The following is a 27,717-nucleotide window of genomic DNA, read 5'->3' on the forward strand; positions in this document are numbered from 1 at the left end:
CGAGCTCTAAATATGTCAGCATTCTTGCCTTCGTGTAATATTGTTTACTGTAGTGTGTGTTTTGTTTTATTCTGAAATGCAACACGGCCAACTTGATGCTCGCTTCACTTCTCCTGAATGCAATTAGCTAGTTCTCAAAACTGACGACAGATGGATTTTGGAAAATAGGAAAACTATGTAGGAAAATTGACATTTCACTGAAAACTACTATTTTTCCGAAAAACTTTGGGTTCCAAGCTTCAAAATGAGGGGCCATTTATTAAAATCCGTTCAGCCGTTTTCCTGTAATTTCCATTACCAGTTCAAATTATATATAGATAGATAATCTGAACTGGTAATGGAAATTACGGAAAAACGGCTAACTGATTTTAATTAATGACCCTCATTTTGAAGCTCGGCATTCGGAAAAATAGTAGTTTTCAGTGAAATGTCAATTTTCCTACATAATTTTCCTATTTTCCAAAATATATTTGTCGTCAGTTTCGAGAACTAATTAGCTTTTCAGAATAAGATAAAACACACACACTAAAATAAACAATATCACACGAAGGCCTGCAGAATTGCTGACATATTTTGAACTCAGCTTGTCTGACATCATAATGCCAATATGTCGATCTTCATTTGTGTCATTTTTTGACAAAGTTTCTCTACTGGTCATTAAAAACTTCAAGACTTACTAAAAAGAATTTATAGGTCTGATTCTCTGTTGTGTAATTTTCTGAGTACAGCTGTGTATTGGATATTAAAATCTACAGACCTTACGAATGTTTGATGACATTATTACCATTAAAAATGAAATATTATTATAGTTAATGCCATGATGTAAGTATGTCACTAATTATATACATTAATACTATACTGATGATATAAAAGTGAAACCTGATGAAGAACTACACATACAATTAGCAGTGGAAAGTTCGACAGTAAATGGAAAAGAACTAGGACCTATAGGCATCCAACAAGGAAAACTCAGTGCGCAGAAACCAGCGGGCGTGACTGTCTTGCGCAGATGACGTATGCTCCTGTTCCCAGCATGCTCTCAGGCCTACTGCAGGGGGGGGGGGGGAAGAGTATAACATGCGCGCCGCGAGGAGTCCAAGCTGAGTTTTGCTTGTAGGATACTTATAGTGCATTAGCTACTGCAAACACCATTACAACTATACTAGCAGTTGTATGATTTCCTTACCATGCCATGGCCAAATACTTCACAGTAACAACAATCACAGTGTCTAGAATCCCGCTGAGTTGACGTAGTTGTCGAACTCGAGCGCTCTGAGCAAGTGTCATCTTGACTTGACGAATCCTCCAGATCAACCACTTCACTGTCAGGATCTGGAAAACAGAATGTCATGTCTTTTAATTCCGTTTGCCTTCTACATTATTAATATTTTTAAATTATTAATTATCTTCATTTCAAAATGTTTTATGAAAGGAATATTCTATTTTGGATGATTTAGTTGTGAAATGGTACATGAATACCTGACAAAATTTAATTTTCGGTAGACTCAAAACAAATATAATGGCAAGTTTCATAAGTAGTAGTAGTAGTATTGGTGGTAGTAGTAGTAGTCATAGCAGTAGCAGTAGTAGTAGTAGTAGTAGTAGTAGTAACAGTAGTCATAGCAGTAGTAGTAGTAGTAGTAGCAGTAGTCATAGTAGTAGTAGTAGTAGTAGTAGTAGTAGTCATAGTAGTAGTAGTAGTAGTAGTAGTAGTAGTAGTAGGTAGTAGTAGTAGTAGTAGCAATAGCTAGTAGTAGTAGTAGCTAGTAGTAGAAGTAGTAGTAGCAGTAGTCATAGTAGTAATAGTAGTAGTAGGTAGTAGTAGCAGTAGTAGTAGCAGTAGTCATAGCAGTAGTAGTAGTAGAAGAAGTAATCGTAGTAGTAGTAGTAGTAGTAGTAGTAGTAGTAGTAGTCGTAGCAGTAGTAGTAGTAGCAGTAGTCATAGCAGTAGTAGTAGTAGAAGAAGTAATCGTAGTAGTAGTAGTAGTAGTAGTAGTAGTAGTAGTAGTAGTAGTAGTAGTAGTAGTCGTAGCAGTAGTAGTAGCAGTAGTCATAGCATTACCAGTAGTAGTAGTAGTAGTAGCAGTCATAATATTAGTAGTAGTAGTAGAAGTAGTAGTAGTAGTAGTAGTCATAGCAGTAGTAGTAGTAGCAGTAGTCATAGCATTACCAGTAGTAGTAGTAGTCATAATATTAGTAGTAGTAGTAGTAGTAGAAGTAGTAGTAGGTAGTAGTAGTAGCTAGCAGCAGTAGTAGTAGTAGTAGTAGTAGTAGTAGTAGAAGTAATAGTAGTAGCAGTAGTCATAGTCATAGCAGTGTTAGTAGTTAGTAGTTAGTAGTAGTAGTAGCAGTAGTCATAGCAGTAGTAGTAGTAGTAGTAGTAGTAGTAGTAGTAGTAGTAGAAACAGCAGTAGTAGTAGTAGCAATAGCAGTAGTTGTAGTAGTAGCAGTAGCAATAGCAGTAGTCATAGTAGTAGTAGTAGTAGTAGCAGTTGTAGTAGTAGTAGTAGTAGTAGTAAGTACATCAACAGTGCAAAAATAAATTATCCGATTATGAATAATAACAGAATAGCATCAAAAAGACATGAGTAAGACCCCCAAACTAAGTAACATGTCAGGACTGTTCAAATAACCCTGCCCTTCTCAAATAAAAGAGGCAGGCATACTGCAGTAGGTCAACTGCTGCTGTGTCTGGACTAACCTACTCTGTCTCAAGCCTTATTCTATAAAACCAGTGAATGGTTTACATACACTTACAGTCAGTGCACGCCACCCGTTTGATTGGCTCAATACTGCCCCCATTCTTGAGACTTTTGTGGCATGAGTGAGCAGGAACCTTGGAAGCAGTAGAGCCAACTGCTGCCCGATGCGATGTCGTGCTTGTAGCAGCAGATTTCACCACATCAGGCAGAGATTGATGACTATGGTTATGGGGGTGCCCCGCTGGGCTGCCAGTCTGTGTTGTGGAATGCCGGACAGAACTCACATTCGGTGACGAACGCGTCACAATGGGATGGTGATGACCGTTTGTTGAGGGCTGGGAGGCAGCAACGGCAGGACCCCGTTTTGCAGGATTCTGAGCAAGCTGCTGTCGTGGTAATGCTGACTGTGGGGCTGAATGTGGTGAAGAAGTGGCAACACCTACCGGTGATTTCTGCTGGACTACTCCCACATGTTGCTGGAGATGTGTCTTAGCTTTACTGGGGCTCGTCTGCGTTGAGGCAGAGTTTTGTAGGTTACTGCTTCCGCTGTGTTCCCTACAAGGAGCTCCTAGTTTCACTAATGACGCTCCAGAAACTGGAATGGTTTCCTTCGTGGCTGTTGTTACCACACCGGGAGAAGGTTGCTTGTGAGGTTGTGGCACCGATATGAGAGTCTTGGAGGCAGAGGGTGAAGTTCCTGGACTGGTGGATTTAGGATGGTTTGGAGGAGGAGTTGAAAATCCTGCTGCAGTTGTGGTAGCTGCCGCAGTAACCATGTTAGGAGGACTTGTTGAGGGTGGAAGAGCCTCTAGTGTCATGCCTGGTGGCAGGAGTTCACTCACAGCTGCTGTTGCAGGACTCTGTAGCTGGGACTGCAGTAAGTGAGATGGTTTAGTCTCCGCACCTGACAACTACAACACCAAAATGACTACAATTAATTGCTTACTTAAGACAGATTAAACAAACAATATGCTACTTCTTAATGTAATCCAAATGCTTCACTTCAGGGAGGACATACAGCTTTTGAATACTGAAAAATTCGTGAAATTCGATATTAATTTTTCTCAGCAATGAACAGGGCTGCCAAGTGTCAGGTTTAAAGTTGACATCAGAGTTTTCTAAGGCTGTCAGCACGTGGTACCCATTTGTCAGTTTTTTTCACAAGTGCTGTGCCAGACTCTATTTTATATCATTCGGTTTATTTCAATTTTCAATTTAAACTTTTATAGATACTTCAAAACTTATTTAATGATCCCATGACAGAAGTTTATTTCTACTCTTTTTCCAGTGTATATTGCCTGTGTTTAATTATTTCAATTTGACTCTGCAGCAAGAGTTACCATGCATATATTTTTTAAAAGATTTGAAGTCTGATTTGCTTCATACATTGCTCTGTCGGTCTGAAAAACTGATGCACTGTCTGGTAATAATGTACAAGTGTTAATATGAATGGAACTAATCAGCTAGAAAATTCAGAGTTGATTATTGGTTTGACATGTAAACAGCTTTTCAGAAAGCTAACAATGATGGAAGTGTTGGACAAAGTCAGACCAATACATTTTTTGAGAAGGTAAGGGTTTCCTTTTCTATTTCCCATCAAGTATTTTCAAATTAATTTGTCATTCAATTATGATGTTTGTAATGCACATTTGCCAATGTAAAATAATATGTAAAGTAACTTTGACCAACTTTCATGTTTTTTTTTTTTCAATAGATATAAAGATAGTCTCCACTTCTCAGACAATAATAGATGAATTGTTTGTATGTTTTCACTTTATGCGTCCACACCTGTGGAGTAACAGTTAGCGCGTCTAGCCACGAAACCAGGTGGCCCGGGTTTGATTCCCGGTCGGGACAAGTTACCTGGTTGAGGTTTTTTCCGGGGTTTCCCTCAACCCAATATGAGCAAATGCTGGGTAACTTTCGGTGCTGGACCCCGGACTCATTTCACCGGCATTATCACCATCTCATTCAGACGCTAAATAACCTAAGCTGTTGAAAAAGCGTCGTAAAATAACCTACTAAAATAAAATAAAAAATCATTTTATGCTTTAAAAAATGTAAACAGGAAGATCTAACAAACACTTCCCATAGTTCCGATTCTGAGGCAGTGTGGAATAATCTTTACAAAGAATTGGACTGTACTGGCAATTCAAAATATGACAAGTTATACAAAGTTGTACAATTTGTTATGACATTACCACACAGTAATGCAACAGAAGAGGGTTTTTAGTTTAAACACACAAAATAAAACGTAATTTTGTTTGTCAATGAAGATGGACATAACTCTCTCTTTAATTGTATGTTCCAAATTAAGCTATGAGAAAAAGTGTCGTGCAAAAGCAATTGAAAAATATTTTAATAAAGCCAGACATGCCAATAATAAAAGTAATTCATAGTAATCTGGCTGTATATGTTGTGATTTTCGAATTTTCAAAGCTGAATAATTTGTTCTTGTATGTATGGTAATGTATTTATTGTACTTATAATTTTTCTTATGAAAATAATTATTACTGGTATCAGCTTTTTTCTTTTGTTGGCAGCTTTTTCTGAACTTGATTTCCAGCTTATTTCAGAATTTTAATTCGGCAGCCCTAAATGAATAACTCTATAACCTTGAAATATTATACGCTCAATATAGCTATTTCCACAATTGTATACTGTACTGTCAGATTTAGTAAAACTATTACTGTTACGGGTAATTAGCAATATGAAATGAGAGCTGCATTTAGTGCATTGAAATGCTGTATCTCTGATAATTTCTACAAAGATCAATATTTCTGAGTGATTCTTTTTTCTATTTATTCCTGAATGCCATGTGAACAACATCACGTACAATCTTTAAAATATTTTCACTAGAAATATTTTTCATTTCAATTTCAATTTTAAAATCCAATTTTTTTTTTATCATGTCCTCCTTTTAGAAAGTCGCTTTCAAATATGCCTCCATTCGTCTGTCTTTCCAAGCTTTTTTCCTGTTTATTTCATCCCACTTTCATCCCCGTTTTTTGTAAGTTCTTCTGAATTTGATCTATCCATCTTTCACGTGGTCTTCCCATTGGTCATATTCCTTTCACTTTTAAATTTAATATTCTCTTTGGCAGCTTTTTCCTTTCCAGTCTGTTAAGGTGCTCAAACCACTGTAATCTCTTATTTTCTAATTGTGTTGTTAATTTTTCAACCTTCAGAATTTCCCTGATAATGTCGTTTCATATCCTGTCTCTTCGTGTCTTCTGTACAATACCTCACAGGGTTTTCATTTCAGAGGCTTGAATCCTCCTCAGATCTTTTTTGGTGTATGTCCAGGTTTCTGAAGCATATGTCATAACTGGCTTGAAATATGTTTTATACATTGCCATTTTGCTCTTTATGGGTCATCTTCATTCCAAATTAAATGTTTATTAAATTGTATACATTTGAACTTTTCTGTATTCTTTTGCTAATTTCATGCTGTATTTTTCTGTTTGAAGTAATTTCTGTTCCCAAATAGTTAAACTTCTTTACCTCTTTCAAATTTGTGCCTGATAACTTAATATTCCAGTCTTCATTCTGTGTTCTTGATATTTTTATAACTACTATTTTTTTCAATGTTAATTTTTAAGCCATACTCTTCTGCTACTGTCTTCCAATTATGTCAAAATTATTAAAAAAAATAAACAGTGTTAAACCACGCATTCTAGTTAGGTTCACTTAAAAGTATGAAATACAGTTGCACGCAAAATTTCACTGCAATAATCTTAAAAACTGTTTCAGTTATCAGGGAAAATGTTTTAATAAATACAAGTTACAGGTGCCATTTTGAATTGATAATAATTAGTCATAATGGTAATAGGTTCACTAAATCTGAAAAGAGTATACAACAGTACAACCGCATAAATAGTGTAGGCCTACATTAAGCATATTAGATTTCCAGGTTACAGAGTATTCATTGCTGAGAAAAAAAATATTGATTTTTTTTAGTAGGTTTTTTACGACGCTGTATCAACATCTCAGGTTATTTAGTGTCTGAATGAAATGAAGGTAATAATACTGGTGAAATGAGTCTGGGGTCCAGTACCGAAAATTACCCAGCATTTGCTCATATTGGGTTGAGGGAAAACCCAGGAAAAAACCTCAACCACGTAACTTGTCCCAACAGGGATTCGAACCGGGCCATCTGGTTTCATGGCCAGATGCGCTGTTACTCCGCAGGTGTAGACAGAAAAATTGAATTTAATTAATTTTTTAGTACTCAAAGCTGTATATATCCTTACTTTAAAATCTAAATCAGTTTCATCATGTTCATTAAATTTTGCTTTAAACATCAATCAACTACTTACATCATACAAGCTTGTGAAAATCACAAGTGACTTATGAACACTAATAAAAAAAAAATATATCTGTTTCACGATTTTTTAATTCACATAGCCTATAAATTATTTAAGGTCACGTATCTTCTGTACTATAATTAGAAGTATCCTGAACAATTAGTTTTACTGATTATCAACTGAATGTTAACATATTTCTTAAAATTCAATGCTCAATTCTTCGTTAAAATTTAATTCTGTGAATGAATAATATTTCGGATAACCTAGAAAAATAATGCACGGGAGAAACTACAACAAATCCAATAAAAAAAAAAGTGTTGGTAATAAATCTGGAATGTGTGCGCACGCACGCACAAGGCACAATTATTTTTATATCTATACATAAGATATTTTAGTTTTTGTTCAATCTAATCCAGAATGTTTAACAAGACTTGATATGACAGACAACATATTGCAAATGTGTTGTTATGCAGCACATAAAATATTATTATTCCTTTGTGGTAAAGGATATGCAGGTTGTAGGTTTTCTAAATACCAAATATACAACATCCAAATTACCTACCATTTTAAATAATTCGTGTAGGATATTAAAAAAATGCTCGAAGCTGTCACCAAATATGTTCCAAGTAGCCATTTATGTATATTTTTACTGATTTCACAACAATCAATTCAGTTGACAGGCCGAAATCAAGCCTTCAATTTGAAAGAAAATAAGAACATAATTATGAACACTGATGATACGGAAACATAAACATTTAACATCCATTCATGCAGTTTTGTACATCACACTTTTAATATTTTACTCCTGCTCTTTCCACCAGAGGTATCCGAGTTTTCACAAGACTTGAAAAGAGTCCCTGTATGTATATCATTAATAGTCAGATTCAAGACAATATGTGGAGCCAGAAATCTTGGCCTGCAGTATTTTTCTGAAGGAAAGGTTTTCGTTCCCACAGCAACCATAGCTTACTATGTTAATATATCACGACCTGAATCAAGACCTGACCAATAAGACAAAAATTTTATTGTGTATCATTACTGAGACTGACAGCAATACACTATGTTTTTAATATAGGTAATGGTTTCTGACTCTAGCCAATCAGAATGTATTACATGTTCGGTATGTCTCGAATAATAATAATAATAATAATAATAATAATAATAATAATAATAATAATAATAATAATAATAATAATAATAATAACAACAAGAACAACAATAATAATAATAATAATAATAATAATAATAATAATAATAATAATAATAATCGCTTTTTCAGGCCGTAACAGTTCTTTTGGGACTAGTACTTGACAGGATGATGATGATGATAACAATAGCATTAGTAGTAGTAGTAGTAGTAGTAGTAGTAGTAGTAGTAGTAGTAATAATAATAATAATAATAATAATCGCTTTTTCAGGCCGTAACAGTTCTTTTGGGACTAGTACTTGACAGGATGATGATGATGATGATGATGATGATGATGATAACAATAGCATTAATAGTAGTAGTAGTAGTAGTAGTAGTAATAATAATAATAATAATAATAATAATAATAATAATAATAATAATAATAATAATAACAATAATAATAGCTTGAGTATTGCACCTATGTAGAGACAGTATCATGGCTGCCCTTGATAAAATATTTTCTTAAATTAACTTACGAACAAAAAATTAAAACAGTTGAATGTCACACTTCATTTGTTACCATATTGTTATTTTCAGTTTATGTCTGTGGTTTTATTGTGCATATGGATCCTTCCAATATAGAGATAATTATGTTAATAATAATAATAATAATAATAATAATAATAATAATAATAATAATAATAATAATAATAATAGAGTATTGCACCTATGTAGAGACAGTATCATGGCTGTCCTTGATAAAATATTTTCTTAAATTAACTTACGAACAAAAAATTAAAACAGTTGAATATCACACTTCATTTGTTACCATTTTGTTATTTTCAGTTTATGTCTGTGGTTTTATTGTGCATATGAATCCTTCCAATATAGAGATAATTATGTTAATAATAATAATAATAATAATAATAATAATAATAATAATAATAATAATAATAATAATAATAATAATAGAGTATTGCACCTATGTAGAGACAGTATCATGGCTGCCCTTGATAAAATATTTTCTTAAATTAACTTACGAACAAAAAATTAAAACAGTTGAATGTCACGCTTTATTTGTTACCATTTTGTTATTTTCAGTTTATGTCTGTGGTTTTATTTTGCATATGAATCCTTCCAATATACAGATAATTATGTTAATAATAATAATAATAATAATAATAATAATAATAATAATAATAATACAAACATATTTTTCCAAATATGTAATAAAATAAAGAAACAGAAACACAGAGTAATAATTCAAATGAAGTTAAAATGTCATGCCAATCTTATTTAGGTTAATTTTTCAGACATTTTTAAAAGAAACTCTCTCTACTCTACCATGTTTCGTGAACACAATACAAAATTTCTTCTCAGATTTTTAATGAACCCATTGTACCTAATTCCAGCTGATAACTGAAGGAGTCTCTTCGAGATCTACTCAACACTCTTTAGTGCGAAAGGACACAAAAATGTTTGTTTACATTGGGTATAAGTTACACTGTCAAAGTTCAATAGTGACAGCGCCGCCGACAGGATTTATGGGCCCCTGTGCAATATTGTGCTCGGGCTCCGTTAAAAAAAAGTTCAAAATGACAAGTTACCAATTATTCTAACCATAATAATTATTTGCAAAATAAATAAAAAAATAACCCCATACACAGATACGAATCTAAAAATATATACTTTTATTACATTGAAAACTTTTAGCAAAACTTCACATTAGCACAATATTATTATATTCATCACACTTCTTTTTCAGTAGAGGCTACATAGTATGTTTCGTGACGAAACTTTCGTCTTTTCGTTGTCGTTTGTTTCGTTTTCATAAAACACTCGTCTTAAACAGCTGTAATTTCTGACTTGCAGGCCAATATCAACAAACAACTCTCCTTGACTTCATAGATGCAAAATCATCAATTATATCATCAAAATTTAAGGACCTAGCAAGATCGCTCTCCAGACTAAGGACGCCAAGATTACTCAGTCTTTCTTGGCACATTGTTACTCTGAACACATTTTTATTTCCTTCATTTTATTTGAAGTTGGTGTGAAATTGAGCGTTGCTAGTGCAGAAAATAAACCAATCTCAAGCCCATCTGTTCAGGTTGTCAAAAATGAAGACAGTTCATACTTAGAAGTGAATACTGATGGTTGTGGCTGTCTAGAAAAAAAATTCTGGTAACAGTAGTATTGAATCAGAACAAGCAATCAATAGTAAAAATGATGTGTTCATATAAGCAAGTGAAACAAATTTACACACACCAGTTCCTAACTCTTGAGTTTTGCCAAGTAACATGCGACCTTGGAAAACTAAAAAGTGGCAGACAAATTTTGTCATTGAATGTGTCATTCGAAAAAGTACCCCCAACCTGCCTAATAACCTTCTAAGTGACGGAACAAGAACCTTTCCACTATTATTTCCAAAACTCAAGAATGAACAATGTGTTCCCAGAGACTGGCTAGTGTGGAGAGAAACAAATCAGTCACTGTACTATTTTCCTGATTTGTTTCACTCCACACTAGCCAGTCTCTGGGAACACATACTCCATTCTTGAGTTTTGAAAATACTGTAATACTGTTTTTGGAAAGGCTCTTGTTTTCGAACAACACATTCAGTGACACAATTTGTCTGCTAGGTACTTTTTAGTTTTCCAAGGTCGCTCAATTTCACACCAACTTCAAACAAAGTTCTACTCCCTTTCTTAATATCTTCCAATTTTTCTGTCTCTCCTTGCGCTTCTCAACTCCCGACTTATGCTCCTACTTGGCCATTGTCCACTGGTAACACTAATGAACAGAATTTACTGGAAAAACGACAACGAAAAGACGAAAGTTTCGTCAAGAAACATACTATGTAGGCCCTACTGAAAAAGAAACGTAATTCTCCGGCTTGGATTTGGGAGAGTCCACTAGCATATTGCGGTGGGCCAACAGGGGTTGGTAGTTAAGAGGACAAGCCAACTGAATGTGTTTAGTACAAGGGACGGAAACATATTTCAGGCAAATCCCGGAGCCCTCAAGTGTCGTGTTGATGATTGTGGGAAAGCGATATTCTATTATAGGCTATAAAAGTTAATCATTTACATAATTTGTATTAATTCTACTATTGTTGGTTAATATGTCAGATTCATGTAACAAATGTTCTTACAAAATTTTTATGGTACCGGTATGTATCTGTGAATAATTATTCGTGATAAAAAATAATGAAACTCACTTAATCTGACAGGCCCTTACTGCTCACGGGCCCATATGCACTTGTCCCCTTTGCCCCCCCTTCTCGGAGGCCCTGATGGTAATCATTTGACCACTTCAATGCCAAACAGTAGCCATTACTGTTATCCCAAGACAGGAATATAAAGAGTGAAGTGGGTTATTGAAATGTAAGACATTAAATTTATTCAGACATATTAGAGAGAGCCTTACCTGAAGCTGATCCTGAAGATGGACACCAAGGCGAGAATGTTTGTTACCCAACTGTGTAAGAAGTGAAGGATGAATGTTGTAAAGATGAGGGTACAAACTGCCGGCATCACCACCTGCAAATGTTTTAACGAATATTACATTCAATGAAGGAAATAAAGTACCCCATATTACCATAATACATTATAAAGCCGTGGTGAACACAAGAACCATAGTGCAGCATTATGGAAGAACAATAATGAGTCTAAATGCAGTTTACAGCATGGAATTTGTCCACTGAAGAGCTGTGTAGAATCCATCATATCCAAGCCCAGGGTATGTCTATTGTCATATTGAAAAACAGGTTACAGTCATTAATACAGTATTCTTTCTATTAATCTACAAAGATTGTAAATATACTTTAATGGATTAGTTTGTCGTCAATGGATAGCAGAATTTTTTTGTCAATGCAACCGATGGCAGTATCATAATGTGCCAAATTTGCAATAAAACTGATGTTTTAGAGGTAATTATGATTTTTGTATTTGTGCAGTCTCCAGGAAGAAATGGATCAGAATAATCTTCAGTGATGTCCAGTCCTTTCCTCTAAACCCACTGTGTGTCAGAAATAGAGCAAGAGAAAGTTACCATTATACTGTATAACTCAGGGCTTTGGAGAAACCAAATCTTAAAAGAGTTAACTTATATCATGACATAAGATAAGAAAATAATGACCTTAAAGTCACTGAAATTTGCACGACAAATCAAGCAGTAATTTATATCTTTAAGCTGAGGTTAAGGAAAATAGTTTCCAACCAAAATATCCCTGTAAATAGGAAGTACACAGTATAGACAATGGTTAAAAAAATCCCGATTTGTCTCTCAATTTTAAAACTTTGATGAAATGTCCCATTCCTCATGGAATGAACCAAGAGTGTTAACGGTTTTATTGCGAAGAATTAGTTTACTAATTACTCTTACCTCCTCCAGTACCATGGATATGTGGGTATAAGTGAAAGCCTCCGGCATGAAGGTTAAGATTAAGATTAACAGCCGATGTTCCACCAGGAATAGGAACCCCCTGCTGAACACAATTATGACATTCATAACTTTCCATAAGATCCATCTGAAACACAAAGAAGAATGTGCAAGTCTTTGCAACACAACACACAAATGAACCAAATCTAACAGACCACTGCAGTGTCATCAACCCTTTAGTTCAACAAGCTGAATGCCCTTTTTATGTGGAGTCCGCCTCCCAGCCGCACTGCAGTCTGGAGGTGTAAAACATATTATATCAATACTGTATTGCGCAATAAAATAATTTGTCGATACTGTATTGCCCTATAAAGCAGTGTATCAATATTGTGGATTAATTTGTGCAATTTGATGGAAAACATGAACAACTTTATTTACATGATAACCATAGCAAAGTACATAGTAGCAACAGGCAAAGCCCCCTTAAAATATCCATCACAGAATTTTGTTTCACAGCAATCAACTCATGCCCTGCTTAAAAAAATTCACTTCGAAAGGACAGTTACAGACTATATTTAAATGCCAATTGTAGGAAAAAATCTATCTTATTTTGAATGGAAAACGCCATCTAGTGGACTTGATTGATAACTGTTTGGCAACACTGGTCAGGGGTGCAATGAAGTGTAAATTTATACTAACAATGTTGAGAATATATTTCAACTATGTGTGAACTGTAAAATCGCAAACTTTTTTATGTTTTGATTTTTTTAACAAGTCCCTGTATGCGTGCGCATGCACGCACACACCTACCTAGCTACCTCCCACGCTCATTTTCTTTCTTACGTTCCTGTTCATGTCAAATTATTACCGTATATACACGAATACTCTGCGCCATCAAATAATTTTAGGAGAGAAAATTAGGAAAAAAAAAAACTGTGATTCAAATAATGCACGCACTCCAGTTTTCCATCAATAATTTCCAGAAAAAATATGAGCGAAGTATTCGCGTATATATGGTACTTCATTTATAAGAAAATATTGTGACTGTATACGGATACACTATAGCCACAGAATTTAACTCGTATTGAAGAATCAACTAAAAATACCATTAATTCAACCTTCTCATACCAGTGAAAGATTTTGTTTGCCAGACAAGAGTCTGGGAGTAATAGCAGCAAAACACTCCATAAGTAATCTATACTAATAATAAATCTGTAGCCGAAATTTTTCTGGTAATTTTCGATTTTCCAAAAATAATTGGTCCTAACATTATATAATTAACCGCCCTGAAACTGAAAATCGCTTTTTTGAAATTTTTGTTTGTATGTCTGTCTGTCTGTCTGGATGTTTGTTACCTTTTCACACGATAATGGATGAACCGATTTATATGAAAATTGGAATATAAATTAAGTTCATTGTAACTTAGAATTTAGGCTATATGGCATTCAAAATATTTCATTTAAAAGGGGGGTTATAAGGGGGCTTGAATTAAATCGAAATATCTCCCTTATTATTAATTTTCATGAAAAATATTACATAACAAAAGTTTCTTTAAAAATAATTTCCGATAAGTTTTATTCCATACAAAATTTTGATAGGATTGATATTTAATGAGATAAATGAGTTTCAAAATTACAATAACAACGCCATCTAAGGCGGTGTAATGAAATAAAAAACAAATGACTTCGTCTAGAAGGGGCCTTGGACAACAACAATCGAAAGCTATGAAACATACGGTAGCTTACAGAGAATGTTTCTGTGTTTGTATGAAGTAATATCAGAAGCTAAATTAACAGATTTGTATAATTAATTATTAATTCACCATTGGCAAGTGTAGTTTCTCTAGATGGACATAATGCTATAATGTTATTACAGTAACTTCTGAGTGAATCGAGGACAGGTAAGATTAAAATAGCTTCTTATGCACAGAAAACTTGATAGGCATTCGTTTCCTGTATTTCCTAAAATAATTTTTATGACCAAATGAGTGGTCTCTGAATCAAAATGATCGCATTTTAATTTTTTTAATACAATTTAAATTAAGTAATATAATAAACGATTTATCCTTCTATCAAACACAAATGTTCCCTGAATCAAATGTCCTATTTTAATTATGTAATTACTTTATATTTATTTCTAATGGGTGCAGCGGAGCGCACGGGTATGGCTAGTGCTAAATATATTAGGCATAAATAGCTCATTAGAGCAACAAAATGAAACATTTCCCCTTATATCAATTTTTTAAGCATAGTAATACTTACAGGCGTCATGAGAGGGGCAGTACACACGTGGCACTCGCAACTCTGCTGCTGAACTGGCGCAAGTTCCGTGCCCTCTACCTCACCCCCCACCACAGCACCATCACTCACGATGTCAGGCTCTAATGGAGATTCAGGGGGCTGTTCACTGCCCTCACCTTCAACTCTGTAGTCTTGCACATCAACTTTATGGCTGAAAACAATAACACGACAGGAATTATTAGATCTGACAAACGAAGTCTAGTTAGCTATTTGGTTGGCATGGGAACAACAAGTCAAGCACCAGCTTATGTACACATCTGGAGGTAAGTCTACATAAAGGTACGGTCACACGTCGCTACTTTTGCAGCGCTGCAGTACAAAAAAACTGCGCAACTCTTGTACTGCGACGTGTGAACAACGGTGCAACCCGAAAAGTAGCGGCTGCCGAACCTGCTGCCCGCTACTTTTCCATGCTGTGCGCAACTTAAAAGTAGCGATGTGTGAACACGGTTCTCAGGGTTGCAGCCGCAGCATTTTTGATATCGGTTTTGTTGAAACTTTTGCTGCGGTTGCGACCAGTGTTGCCACCCAAATGTGCCAATGATACTTTTATTGTTTGGATATATTTTAATGTTAAATGTGATGAAAATAAATTATTTGTAACAGTTATTAAATACACAACACAGTCTGAGCATAATTGGTGACGATATAATTCATTTTTTAAATTTTCCATAGCGTAGTTCCAAACAGGAGGGTTGCCAACATTGATTACGTGAATATACTGTTGGTTATCATTTAAGTATATAGGCGTTTTTAAAAGCTTTATAGTAAAAATAATGTCAATTTCTGAATACTAGATACGACAGAAAAGCAAATAATAGATAAGGAAGCTTTCGCATGAGTTTCTTAATATTGCGAACATAACCACAAAATGTATATTGAGAAGTCAACACGGAGATGGGAACCTGCAGCATGACTGCGGCTGCAAAAGTAGCGCCTTGTGTGTGAACAGACTCACAACCTCCAGTTGCAACTTTTGCAGCACTCGGGTTGCGCAGCACGAAAAGTAGCGTGCAGCGTGCTACTTTTGGCTTACGTGTGAACACGACACGCAACTTTTGCAGCTGCAGTATAAAAGTAGTGCTGCAAAAGTAGCGACGTGTGACCGTAACTTAAGTCTCTGTTAAATCTTTGCATGTACCTTTAGACACATACACACACACACACACACACACACACACACACACACACACACACACACACACACACACACACACACATACAACAGTATAACTTGGTCACATACCTATACAGTGGCCCTGGTGAGTCTGGGGGTGTAATGAGACCACCACACGTCAGGAGATGTGTCACAGCACACTCATCACATGGACAACCTCGTCGGGAGCTACAGCCAGGGCAGTAGCCTCCAGTGCCAGCAGTCTCATCATCAGGACTGCTGTCTCGGGGGCTTCCAGGTCCAGGGCCTGGAGTGGGTCCTCCAAGACTAGCCAACGTCATCAACTGTTCGTCAAACTCACGGAGTTCACTGCACAAACACACAATGGTTTGCAGGTGAAGTATTTTATACTATAAACACACAAGCGGGGCATACATCTAGAGACATGAAAATATTGCAACTGCAATAAAAATATGAAGTGTTATTTTTGCTCCTGTTTCTCAGTTTTCTTTACATTTCATCACAACTGCAACCCTCTGAAGCAAGTTTCATTATTGCGAATTAAAGCTATAGATAGATATAACCGCGATAGATTGTATTTTCAGTAAAATATAAACAATATTTGAAAATGTGTAATCGTTTTTTAATTTCGATTTAAATAATTCTTCATTTCTGATATTCCTACTTGTCTGTGGTGTAATAATCATGATGAAGATCTGGAACACATTCTTCTATACTGTCCATCCATAAACCACAAAAGAAGTAAATTAAACTCATCAGTACCAGTTGCAGAAGACACAGCCCTGCAGTATACACCCCACCTCTGGCTACTAGCAACAGGCATCTACTGGGTGTTCATTTCAAAGTGTGTCATGACGTCACTGTTGTGAGTCAGCGATTTGAAGCGAGTTTCAGCTTTTATGTCAGAGAAGTTGCCTATTAATCAAGGTGTTCAATCTGAACTTGAGAACGTGCACGGTATAACTTGAATGTCGTAGCAACAGATGGCGGTCTGTAAAGTCTGTGTGCTACCATAACCTCTTTCGAACTGTGTTTTGCACGGGCAAGTCGTACGCAGGGTATTTGTTATCATCGCTTGCGTACCGCAACATTCCACAACACAAATCAAAATGCTCCGTGTCCATGTTGACCGTCCAAGTTAATGTCAACAAATACGTAAGTAATCGTCTTAACCCTCTCCCCCATATCCCGACAGTAAGAAAAAAAAATTCACTTCAGTACGTGTTTCCGAACAGTTCACATTCTTGCCACTACTGGCGTTACCGTATGTATCGGTAAGTAATCTTCAGAATGAACGCCGTACTTGCTAGGCAACTTCTCTCGCATTTAGGTAATACGCCTTTGCGGAAGTGTAGGAAGATTGAATTCTCTAGGCTCATCGGATAGGCACATGACGACATACAGCGAGCCATGACACATTTTGAACTGAACACCCAGTATAATGAACACCAATCAAAATACCCCTCATTTCTCGTGAAAAATGTAAATTTATATCTTCTCACCATTCGTGAGCTGCCACAAGGGACAAAGAGTACTTAACCATAGAAATTTTTACAAGTTCATGAAAAACCATTAATTTTGTTTTAACATGAAATTCTTACAAGTACATAGCTGCAAATAATTTTTTTTTTTGAGATTAGTGGAAATATACCTATTTTTAGAAAGGTAAGTATTACAAAAAAGTGAAGAATGCTACTGAACTAAGTTTGATTTCGAATATAGATGATTCTTCAGGAGAGCAATTGATCCTTTCAATGCAGCTAAGGTTACAATCGGAATAACACATATTTCATGAAGAGAGTAGCGGTACCTCTTGCTCCAACCAGAAGTCCGATTACTTCAAGCTTTTTTAGCTGGTATTTTTTGAGGTAATAGGGAATGGTAGGATTGTAGATATTCTTTTTTTCATTATCCACTTCTGCTGGCTGTTCCTCATCCGTTTCGAAATGCACAGTGGGATCAATTATGTATCCAGATCTTGTAGATTCCTTGAAAGCTATTATATCTATACGCCGTGTACTGCCAGTGACGGAGAGACCATGTACTTCTTCAAAGGTGTTGTAATCGGCATCTTTAAGGGTAGTGGCTATAATTGATCATACTTGGTGGTGTCTAGCATTTCGCAGAGCTTCGCCGTGCGGACAGGATCCCAGGACGTGTGCAAGAGTTTCAACCTCGTTGTGGCAATGCCTACAACGGTTGTCCTGAGATCTTCCCAGCACAGCACGTACTGCAGCAACATTTCCAACCATTTTAATGCCATCGCGCCATAGACTACAGTGGACTATAGTGGACTTTATGTTGTCAGCAAAAAGCTGGATACATTAAGAAGATTGATTGATTGATTAAATAATTCTTTTTTAGATTTTGTTTCGTTCTTCATGGAATGGCCACGAACTTCGTTTTTGTGGTTTGGCATACTGTGAATTACCCATATGTAATATTGATCTTTGCTTTAGTTTGCTATGAAGCATGTGAACCAGAGAGTATAACTCTAATACTCTTAGATAGTCCTGGACAGGGGTGAAGGAAAGGCACCAGCTGTTTATAATATTTCGAATCTTGATTTTTAAACTATAGCAATTGCTAGTTGCCGTTTAATTTAAGCAGAAACATTCATACAGTATTACACTGTTATAGCAAAATATGTCATCCTCAACATATACGTAACTGCGCATTTTTTTTTTTTTTTTGCAGTTTCATGGTTTTTTTTTTCTTTTTATTGACAACATAACTGAAACTATAGTTCTTTAACTGAACTCTGTAACATTGATTAGATATGTCCATCACCCCTCTCTCAAAAAGGGTAAGTTGGCGTAAGTGCATCCCCTAAATATGAAAGTTCAACTTTGGTGCATATTAACACCTGAGCTGTTTGTAATTTTAAAATAAGATTTTATTGGTATATTAAGTGGTTAATTTTGTGCATTTTCATCTTGTTAGTTGCGTAAATGGTCAAAGCATGTTTTATGAAACAAATAAATACCATTATAATGTTGAAGGCATGCAGTTGCCCCGTGATATGGTGCAAGAGTATCTCCAGGCTGTAACTTTCCGTGGTAATGGATAGGACATAATCAAGGGGCAAGTGCGTATTCTTTGTTCTTAGAGCTACAAAGGCACATTTCAAATTTTATGTTATTATTTTTTTCTGACTATTTCGTTTATATGACGTCATTCCATTTTCGACCAATGAACTGTAATGAAATTTTGAATTCCAACCAATCACAGTCAGACTTTGCGATAATTTCTGCAACTAGATTTATCGCTATCAATTTATTGCATGGTCGTTCTTTTGTTTAGTCGTTGTCGCCAACTGTTTCCCCGTAAATTGATGATCATGAATACATTAAGATGCAACTACACGGTTAAACTTTTCTTTCAACTTTAAAGCAATGAATGCAAGATTGATATTTAATATTAATTAATATATTTACGCAGTGAAGACCACGTTCAAAACGGCGCACCATGTAGACACAAAATCTTTATGCATCTTAATTGAACGTACCTTTTAAACTTGATTCTATTCTTCCCAGATTGCACGCATACGCGATTGGAATATTGAACTGTGTAGATGCAGCTTTAGTTCCCTTACACACTACAGCGAGAATGCGTTTGTCGAGCTATAAAAAATGCTTTCGTGTAGCACTCATTGTAAGTAACGGTCGAAACAAGGCACAGCTGACATTGGTCCTGCTTCCACAGGTAGGCCTAATGTAACCTATAAAATTGTAGCCTATAACATTTGTATTGAAATTAAACAATTAATAGACGTTCAAATTTATGTAACATCATCGCATATCAAACTCAAAGACCTTGCATAGTAATAATGTCTTTGATCAAACTGCCTTTCGTATGGCGTAATAACATTCGTGTTTTAATTAGGCCTATCTGTACAGAGATGGCTTCACTGTGTAGCAACATGTCTCGCTGTGAATACATAAGCATTGGTATATAGCTGTCCCCACTGTTACTGTTAAATTAAATTTTGATTTCAGCAGATAATGAAAATGTATTTGTTATAATAATAAGAGAAAAGTGCAGTACATGTAATTAACAACGTTAAACCTGTATTTCGATTTTCGCAATTGGCATTACTGAATAATAACATCGAATTTCTTTATTGCAATAATCGATATTCATCTACGAGTATTTCAACTTCAGAATGTCTGAATAGGTTAAGTATTCGTTAATATACAATTATTAACATTTTGTGATCGAATTTTAGGGATATATTATTTAAATTTTTATTTTATTCACGAAATAGTCCTAATAAATATCATTCGAGGTCTGAGATTTCCCAGATAAATCCACTCGCTTCGCTCGTGGATTTATCGGCATATCTCAGACCTCTCGTGACATTACTACAGATAAGTTATGTTCTTCGGCAATAAATGGTGTTCAGGGAGTAAGATTAACACTCCCTGAGATGGCAGGACGAATCTCAAATGAACTACAGAGATATGGACTGAAGTTGCACTTGCCCCAGAAATGCACTTAACCGAACTCACCTTATATAAAACACCAAAACAGGTTTTAGCTAATAAATGTTATTTCTTCAAATAATTAATACTATAAAATTTTTTTTAAACATTTTTGCTTACACACAAAAAATTAAAGCTATAATTTCACACCTCTACAGATACCGCATTGACCCAAATTTGGTACAATGTTATTTGCAGTACAACAAATGTGTTCAAATCGTACTTGCATTATAATCACAGCATAACACTATTCAGTAGTAAAAGAAGTTTATCTTACAGATGTGTGGATTGCCACTATATGTAATATACATACTAGGTTCAAAAAGTTCCCGGAATTTGTTAGCATCATAGAAACAACGTACCTTAAACACTATTCTACAGAATTCCCTTCAAAATAGTTGCCTTCCGCAACTACACACTTTTGCCAACGCGTGTAGAGTTCCTGGAAGCAGGCCTGGAAGCCATTTTGTGAAACCCGTCTTAGTGCTCTCATCGCGTTTGCGATAACCTCTTCAGCATTGAATCTCCGTCCTTTCAGATGACTTTTCAGACGGGGAAACAGAAAGTAATCAGGTGGTGAGAGATCAGGAGAGTATGGTGGGTGATCCAAAGCAGTTATGTTGTGCCTGGCAAGAAAATTCTTTACAATAATTGCGCGATGAGCAGGTGCATTGTCATGCATAAGAAACCAGTTGTTTTCTACCCACTTTTCTGGACGTTTCCTTCTCACTGCGTCCCAGAGGCGACGGAGGGTTTCTACGTACAATTCTTTCGTTACAGTACGACCTTCTGGAATGAACTCATGGTGCATGAGACCCTGAGAGTCGAAGAAAACTTCCAACATAACTTTGCATTAAGTGTGCTTAAATGCGACAGGCTCATGTCAGTAGATTTACTGGCATGAAAAAGAACTCCTGCGGGACAAAATTCCGGCACATCCGGCGATGCTGATATAACCTCTGCAGTTGCGAGCGTCGTTAAATAAAACATAACATTTAAAATAACTTTGCCTTTGGAAGTGTCCCTAGGAAATTTTTGCTTCCGAGGAGATGTTTTCGATTTCCACTCAGATGACTGTCGTTTAGGGACTGGGTCGTACAAGTAGCACCAGTTTCATTTTGTTTAAGAAATCACCATCTTCATCAGCCATACTGATCATGTCCCCAGCAAAACACAGAACTTGATGTTTGTACTTTGCTCTGTGGACATAATTACAAAATGCGACGAACAAACGAAACACTATGATAAACAATTGCCTACAACTCAAAACCAATAATTGCCATTATCAACAAACTTTAAGGAAATGACATCATGAATGTTACCAACAAAACAAATGTATAATATCCCTTGTTATATATTAATACGAAAAATGGTAGTAAAATTCCGGGAACTTTTTGAACCTAGTAGTATGTAATTCTAAAACGGAAAAATCTTCCTAAAGAGGTAATTGTTCTAGTGTTACAGTTCGAGCACCAAAGGACTGAGGACCGAGGACTTGGAGGAGAACTGGCTTAAGATTGTGGAGAACAGCGACTAGGTGCTTTGTTAAGAAGGCTGGGTAGTTAGACGGTTGCTTTGAATGCTTATAAATTTCATCATCATCAGCCATACAGATTATAGTCCCAGAAGGACTGTTACGGTTCACAAAAGTTTTCAGCCCATCTCTTCATTGGATGTCCAGTTGATCTCCTCCCTCTAGGTTGGTAATGCAGGATTGCATGAGAGATTCTAGTCCTAGACATACGCCTCACATGCTGACGCCAGTTATCTTGATAGTGACATATGTCTGCTAGTATAGAGTTCATTTCAAGTTCTTTTAAAATGTCTTCATTTCTTTTACGGTCTCACTTAGTACAGCCGGCGCATGAATCTCATTTCACTAGCAGTGATTCAACTTGCGTCACATTTCACGAGCGCAGGACTGGTCGTGCTAAGGTTTTATACAGACAAGTGCGGGTATGTCGCTGAACTAGAGATGGTTTCATGATTCTGTTTATGATGCCCATTGATTTATTATACTGTAAAATTTTGTCATGAATGTCTAAATCTACTAAGAAAGATAATTTATAAATTTCAAAATAATTTAAACCTTTGCATTTTTAACACTGTTAAAGATAATTAAATGAAACTTTGCCACAATATAAAGCAATTTAAAAATCATTTAATATATAATGTACAATAATTTTTTCCCAGGTTGCATTGTGATTTTTGGCAATCATTTAGGTGAACTTTTCTCAGATACTGTTTGATCTATGAGTGCCAAATTTTCATATTTTGTGTGGTATACAACATTTCTGACAATTTTCATTTAAAATTTTATTTAATAGACACACATATCAGTTGAAGGAAGGAATAATATCTAGTTCAGGAGTTTAGGAGTCTTCTTATCAATACCCCTCTTGTGACAGTGAGAGAACTGTACCTTGCAGTCTTGTTCCACATCTTCTGCTGTATCAGTTTTCGTTGTGCTTTGAATAACTCCCAATCTTCCCTCAGCATACGCTGCTTGGCTTTCAGAGTGGCTTGCTCTTGGCTGCAGAGAGAGATAGTAATACAGTATTAATTATAAATATAAATTAATCATACTTTGAATATGAGTACATACTTTTGAACTTTTTCTAAATATGTGTAAACTAATTTTAAACAATGACTGGAAGTAGTACTACTTTTCAAGAAAAAATTTTATCTATTTAATTTAATGTTCATAATATCGAACGTATCAGGAAATTTCTAACAAAATTATTGACTGGATTCCTATATGTTGTATGTGATATTAATTTTGTATGCCGTATACTAATTGATATTTTCACGAAATATTAACCAAAACCTTCACATTTCCACGAAATAATCAGTTAAATCATGATAAAATAAGCACTGAAACAGAGGTAAAATAATCATCACAAAATCACATCCCTAGCTATAATATGTACCGGTACAATTGAGTATTGCAAATTTTAATTAGAAACAATAATTATTTGACAACAACCAGCACCAACATCGATAAGGAGCAAAAGATAGAAATGGCAGAAATATTAAGCATGCGTTACTCACTTATACTCATGCACAAGTGTCTCAGTGTCCCTCCACATGGCTCCTATGAGTGTCATCTCGTCATCAAATGCTAAATAATGATGTACTAATTGTGAATAGGCTTCATTTTTCCCAGGCAACATGTTTCGCAACTGAAAAAGAAAAAAAGTGTAGAAAAATTAACACAAATTATATTTTCTCAATAAACACTTTACATGTTTCACGATTCACTTCCTCTGTCATGTAAAAGATACTACAGTGAAACCTCTCGCTTACGGACATCGAAGGGACGTAACAATCTGTCCGCATCTGGGAGGTGTCCTTTATTGGGAGGGAGGCTCCCCAATCTAACAGTAAATTTATAATATGCATTATATATCCCTTCACGCTTTAAATTAAATGTATTACTGTAGTTTAATTCTAAATGCAGTACACTATAGTAAATTCTTTGCAACTTTGAACTACAGTAGATAAGACCAAAAAAGAAAAATACAGTGCTGTGCCATGCAATTTTACTCTAGGTCTACGGTTATGCAGTACTGTAATTTACAGTTTTCAACTTAACCTTTACGTTCAGGTGCCATGTCTCTCGAAACAGAACAACTGATTGAAGTGAAGAGAATAATCCTACTAACCCTATCATGTGTCGAATACAATTTCACGATCGCGGAAACCTTTGACCCATCAGACAGGTTAAATTTAATAACCTTGTTTATCCACCCACTTCCAGCTAAAAAGGGTTAGTAGAAGCCTACGAAACCCTTATTGTCTTCTTTCATGTTAAAGAATTTCTGTACTAAATTTTCCATTTTTGTAACACATTAGATCTTGAAATCCAAGTTCTGTCCGCAGTCAGGAGGTAAAGCAAGCTTTAGGACTGTGAAACAGCTGTCCATGTCCATTTCTGAGAGTGTCCGTAAATGAGAGTTAAATTTATCATTCTTTCTATATTGGGACATAAAAAATCTGTCCGTATATGAGGAGTGTCCGTATCTTGGGGGGTGTCCGTCAGGAGAGGTTTCACTGTATACATAATTTTTCTTTTTTAACCATTGGGTACATTAACGAAATGATTTAAGGGAAGAGATGAGTGAAAATTGGTAATTTTTTTTATAAAAAAATCACATTATTAGTTTTTTGTGCAAAATAATGCTATGATGCCTGCAAATGATGCTTTACACTTTGACGAAGTTTCTGAACACTACGGTGGTTGAGTCATTAATTACACCATCTTTAAAAGCAGCACTACTTTAGTTTAAAATGCATGTAAAAAAAGATCTCTCTCTCTTTCCCTCCCTACTCCTCTGTCTCTCTTTCTCTCTCTCTCTCTGTTCCCCCCCCCACATCTCTCTGCATCCACATTGCCATGGATTCCAAACATTTTATGCCAGGAAACTGAAATTTGTACTGCAGATTCTGTAAAATATACTTAACAAAGTTACGTTGGTATTTTTCAACACTGAAAATACACTGCCCAAAAAAAAAAATAAAAATAATAAAAAAAAAGTGACATAGAGATTTTTTTTAACAGAAACCATTTCTTAATGTGCAAAATTGAATTTGCTTCAATTCATTTTAAAATTATTTTCGTAGAGATTTAGAGCTTTAAGAATTCTTATATAAATTTAATGTTACCACAATCCTAATAAAAATAGAAAGACAATATAGGTATGAATAATTTCAAGGGAAAAATTGTTCCAGGGCTAGGTATCGATCCTGGGACCTCTGGTTAAACGCAATGTTCCAAGATAAAATTTATTGTCAACTGAACCGTATTTGTGTTTGACTGTTTTTAATTTATTGTGAATACATTTGTCGAAAGTTTATTTTTGTGGGAACGGTAATAACAAAAACAAAAATAGCATGTATGTATTGCTCACCTGTCCAATATAGTGGGGCAGATTGTTCTGCACGAGTGGGTCAGTATAGACACAACTCTGATACAGATGTTTGTTGAGAACCTCCCACGTAAGGTTGAACCGCTGTAAGTGTTCAGACTCCAACTGCTGTAGCAATGGTGCCAACTGTTTCGCAGCAAGGCAGAGTTTGTCATACCCTTCTAGAAGGCCTGCACAAAACAAAGAACTCTTTATGATGTCTTTGTCGTGGTGGTTGTAGTCATGATCATTAAGTCTTTATGACGTCTGTGGAGAGAAAAAAATTAGAACTTATCATTTTGCAAATTCCACAAATTGGAAATCTTACTACATCAACAAAATGTGATATCGAAATACTAATTTAAAAACAAACAAAGCAAGTGAACAATCCTTTGAAAAAGCAACTCCCAATCACACCACAAGCCCAAAATCTGCATCAAATAGTGGAGGTTTTTTGTTTGCAACAGCTTTTTATGGATCACTCAAGGGTTCTCCGTGCCACATCCCATTAACATGGAAGTGTGCCTCATTGCTAAAGTTTTTTTTTTATAGAAATTGTTGTCCATTTCTTGATTACCAAACATAGGACAAATTCTCGGCATTTCCAATGGTCTGTTAGTTTGATTTCTAGCGTCAGCTCAATATAGTGGGCATGCATATGCAGATCTTTCTTGATCTGGATAGCCTTTTCCTCTCATAATATTCTACAATGTATATTTGGCCATTAATACTAAAAGTAGTGATAATCTTGTTATACATGATGAAATTGAAATTAAACAAGTTAACCAGGCAAAATACCTAGGTACAATTATAACTAAAACAGAAGGTATTGGCGAAGAGGAAATAAAAAATCGAACTGAACAAAGTAAAAAAAATTATAACATGTTTAAATTCTATATGGTGGTATAAACACCTTTGGAAGGATACCAAAAATTATATTGGCAAAATTTTAGTTGAATCTGTATTAAAGTACGGAAGTGAAATATGGGTAACAAATGCATATTATAGAAAAAGAATTTTGGCCGTAGAAATGGATTATTTGAGACGAAGTGCTAGAGTCTCCCGCTTGGACCACATTAAAAATGAAGAAATTAGGCATAGAATGGATGCTGAAGAGACAGTGTTAAATAGAACAGAAAATAAGAGTTTGAAGTGGTTTGGTCATCTGATGAGAATGGGTGAAGATAGATGGCCTGAACAAATTTACCAGTGGAAACCTTCAGGAAGAAGAGGAAGAGGTAGACCAAAAAGAACTTGGGACAACAAAGTAATGGTGGTCATGCACAAGAGGGGGTTGAGGACTGAAGACGCACAAGATAGAAGACTTTGGAGGATTGGCACAGGAAGACAGCAGTAGCTGTAGAATCCCGAATATATATACTGTATTTATATTTCATACAACTTTATCAGAGGCAAATGACATTGCTGTAAATAATTATAAGTTTATGATGATGATGATGATGATGATTAGAGGGCGGATGTTGATGACCTAAAAACTACTTAAAATGATCGTTAAAATGTCCTTAAACTAATGGAAAAATGACATAAAATTAAAAAAATATTATTCACCGTACTCGCACCACAACTTCTTAAAAATTAGTCACCTTGTTTCAATGACTGCCCTGCAAATCTCGTAGAGAGGAGGTAACTTCCTGGAATTTGGCTAAGATAAAGGAAAAGAAAATGCAACAAAATTAAGATTTTAAGGGAAAACTATAGATTTTAATGAGGGTTTACAATGTGTTTCAATCAGGGGTGGTCCATGTCAGTGCCTTCATTCTCCGTCTCCTCCTTCCGCACTTCACTTTTGTTACCAGACCTTCCAGGTAAGGGAGTGTGAGCACAGCGTGCATTCTTGCAATCTTTGTGTTAAAAATACTGTCTACTACAGTAGACATACCTTCCGAACCATGTTGAGGACACAATGTTCTGTCCAGGACATGGTGAAAGTTTTCCCCCTTCCAAACATAAATTCTAAAGACATTCTAAAGAACAGTAGCGGTCACAGTCCTCACTTAAACTAAGCTGCTGTCAAGCATTTTATATTACTTCCGTTGTGTGAAGTGAAGCCTTCAGTGGAATGAGGGATGGACTTTAGAGTCTGTTCCAAACTATAAAACTCAAACTTCATTGTTATTCACTTATTCAGTAGGTAATTACTATTAACCTATTTGGTTAGAAAATGATTTAACAGATCTATTGGTAAGGAAGTAAGTAAAATGGATTCAAAATGATCTAAAAGATCTTCGAAGTATTAAAAATGACTAAAAAATGCCGAAAAAATATATAAATGACATATTAGTTCAAAAACGTCAAAAAATGGAAAAAAATGCAATATAAGAAATTACTTTTTTACGTTAATATTAA

The 27,717-nt window shown here is 35.4% G+C and overlaps 1 protein-coding gene across 3 annotated transcripts in view; it reads right to left on the bottom strand.

Annotated features, from left to right (window-relative positions):
* The window catches only part of LOC138704644 (serine-rich adhesin for platelets-like), a 71,228-nt gene that overhangs the window by 18,184 nt on the left and 25,327 nt on the right, over positions 1-27,717 (bottom strand). For 2 of the 3 annotated variants that reach the window (XM_069832734.1, XM_069832732.1), the window contains exons 5-13: positions 25,354-25,541; positions 23,495-23,625; positions 22,866-22,976; positions 16,068-16,307; positions 14,783-14,972; positions 12,525-12,669; positions 11,568-11,680; positions 2,752-3,613; positions 1,187-1,332 (exon numbers count right to left, since the gene is read on the bottom strand). In XM_069832734.1, the coding sequence (XP_069688835.1) occupies positions 1,187-1,332; positions 2,752-3,613; positions 11,568-11,680; positions 12,525-12,669; positions 14,783-14,972; positions 16,068-16,307; positions 22,866-22,976; positions 23,495-23,625; positions 25,354-25,541 (2,126 nt within the window). The remainder of the gene's footprint in view (positions 1-1,186; positions 1,333-2,751; positions 3,614-11,567; positions 11,681-12,524; positions 12,670-14,782; positions 14,973-16,067; positions 16,308-22,865; positions 22,977-23,494; positions 23,626-25,353; positions 25,542-27,717) is intronic. The other variant, XM_069832735.1, reaches the window with a different exon arrangement.

The sequence above is a fragment of the Periplaneta americana genome, chromosome 8, assembly GCF_040183065.1.
Source record: "Periplaneta americana isolate PAMFEO1 chromosome 8, P.americana_PAMFEO1_priV1, whole genome shotgun sequence".
Lineage (NCBI taxonomy): Eukaryota > Metazoa > Arthropoda > Insecta > Blattodea > Blattidae > Periplaneta > Periplaneta americana.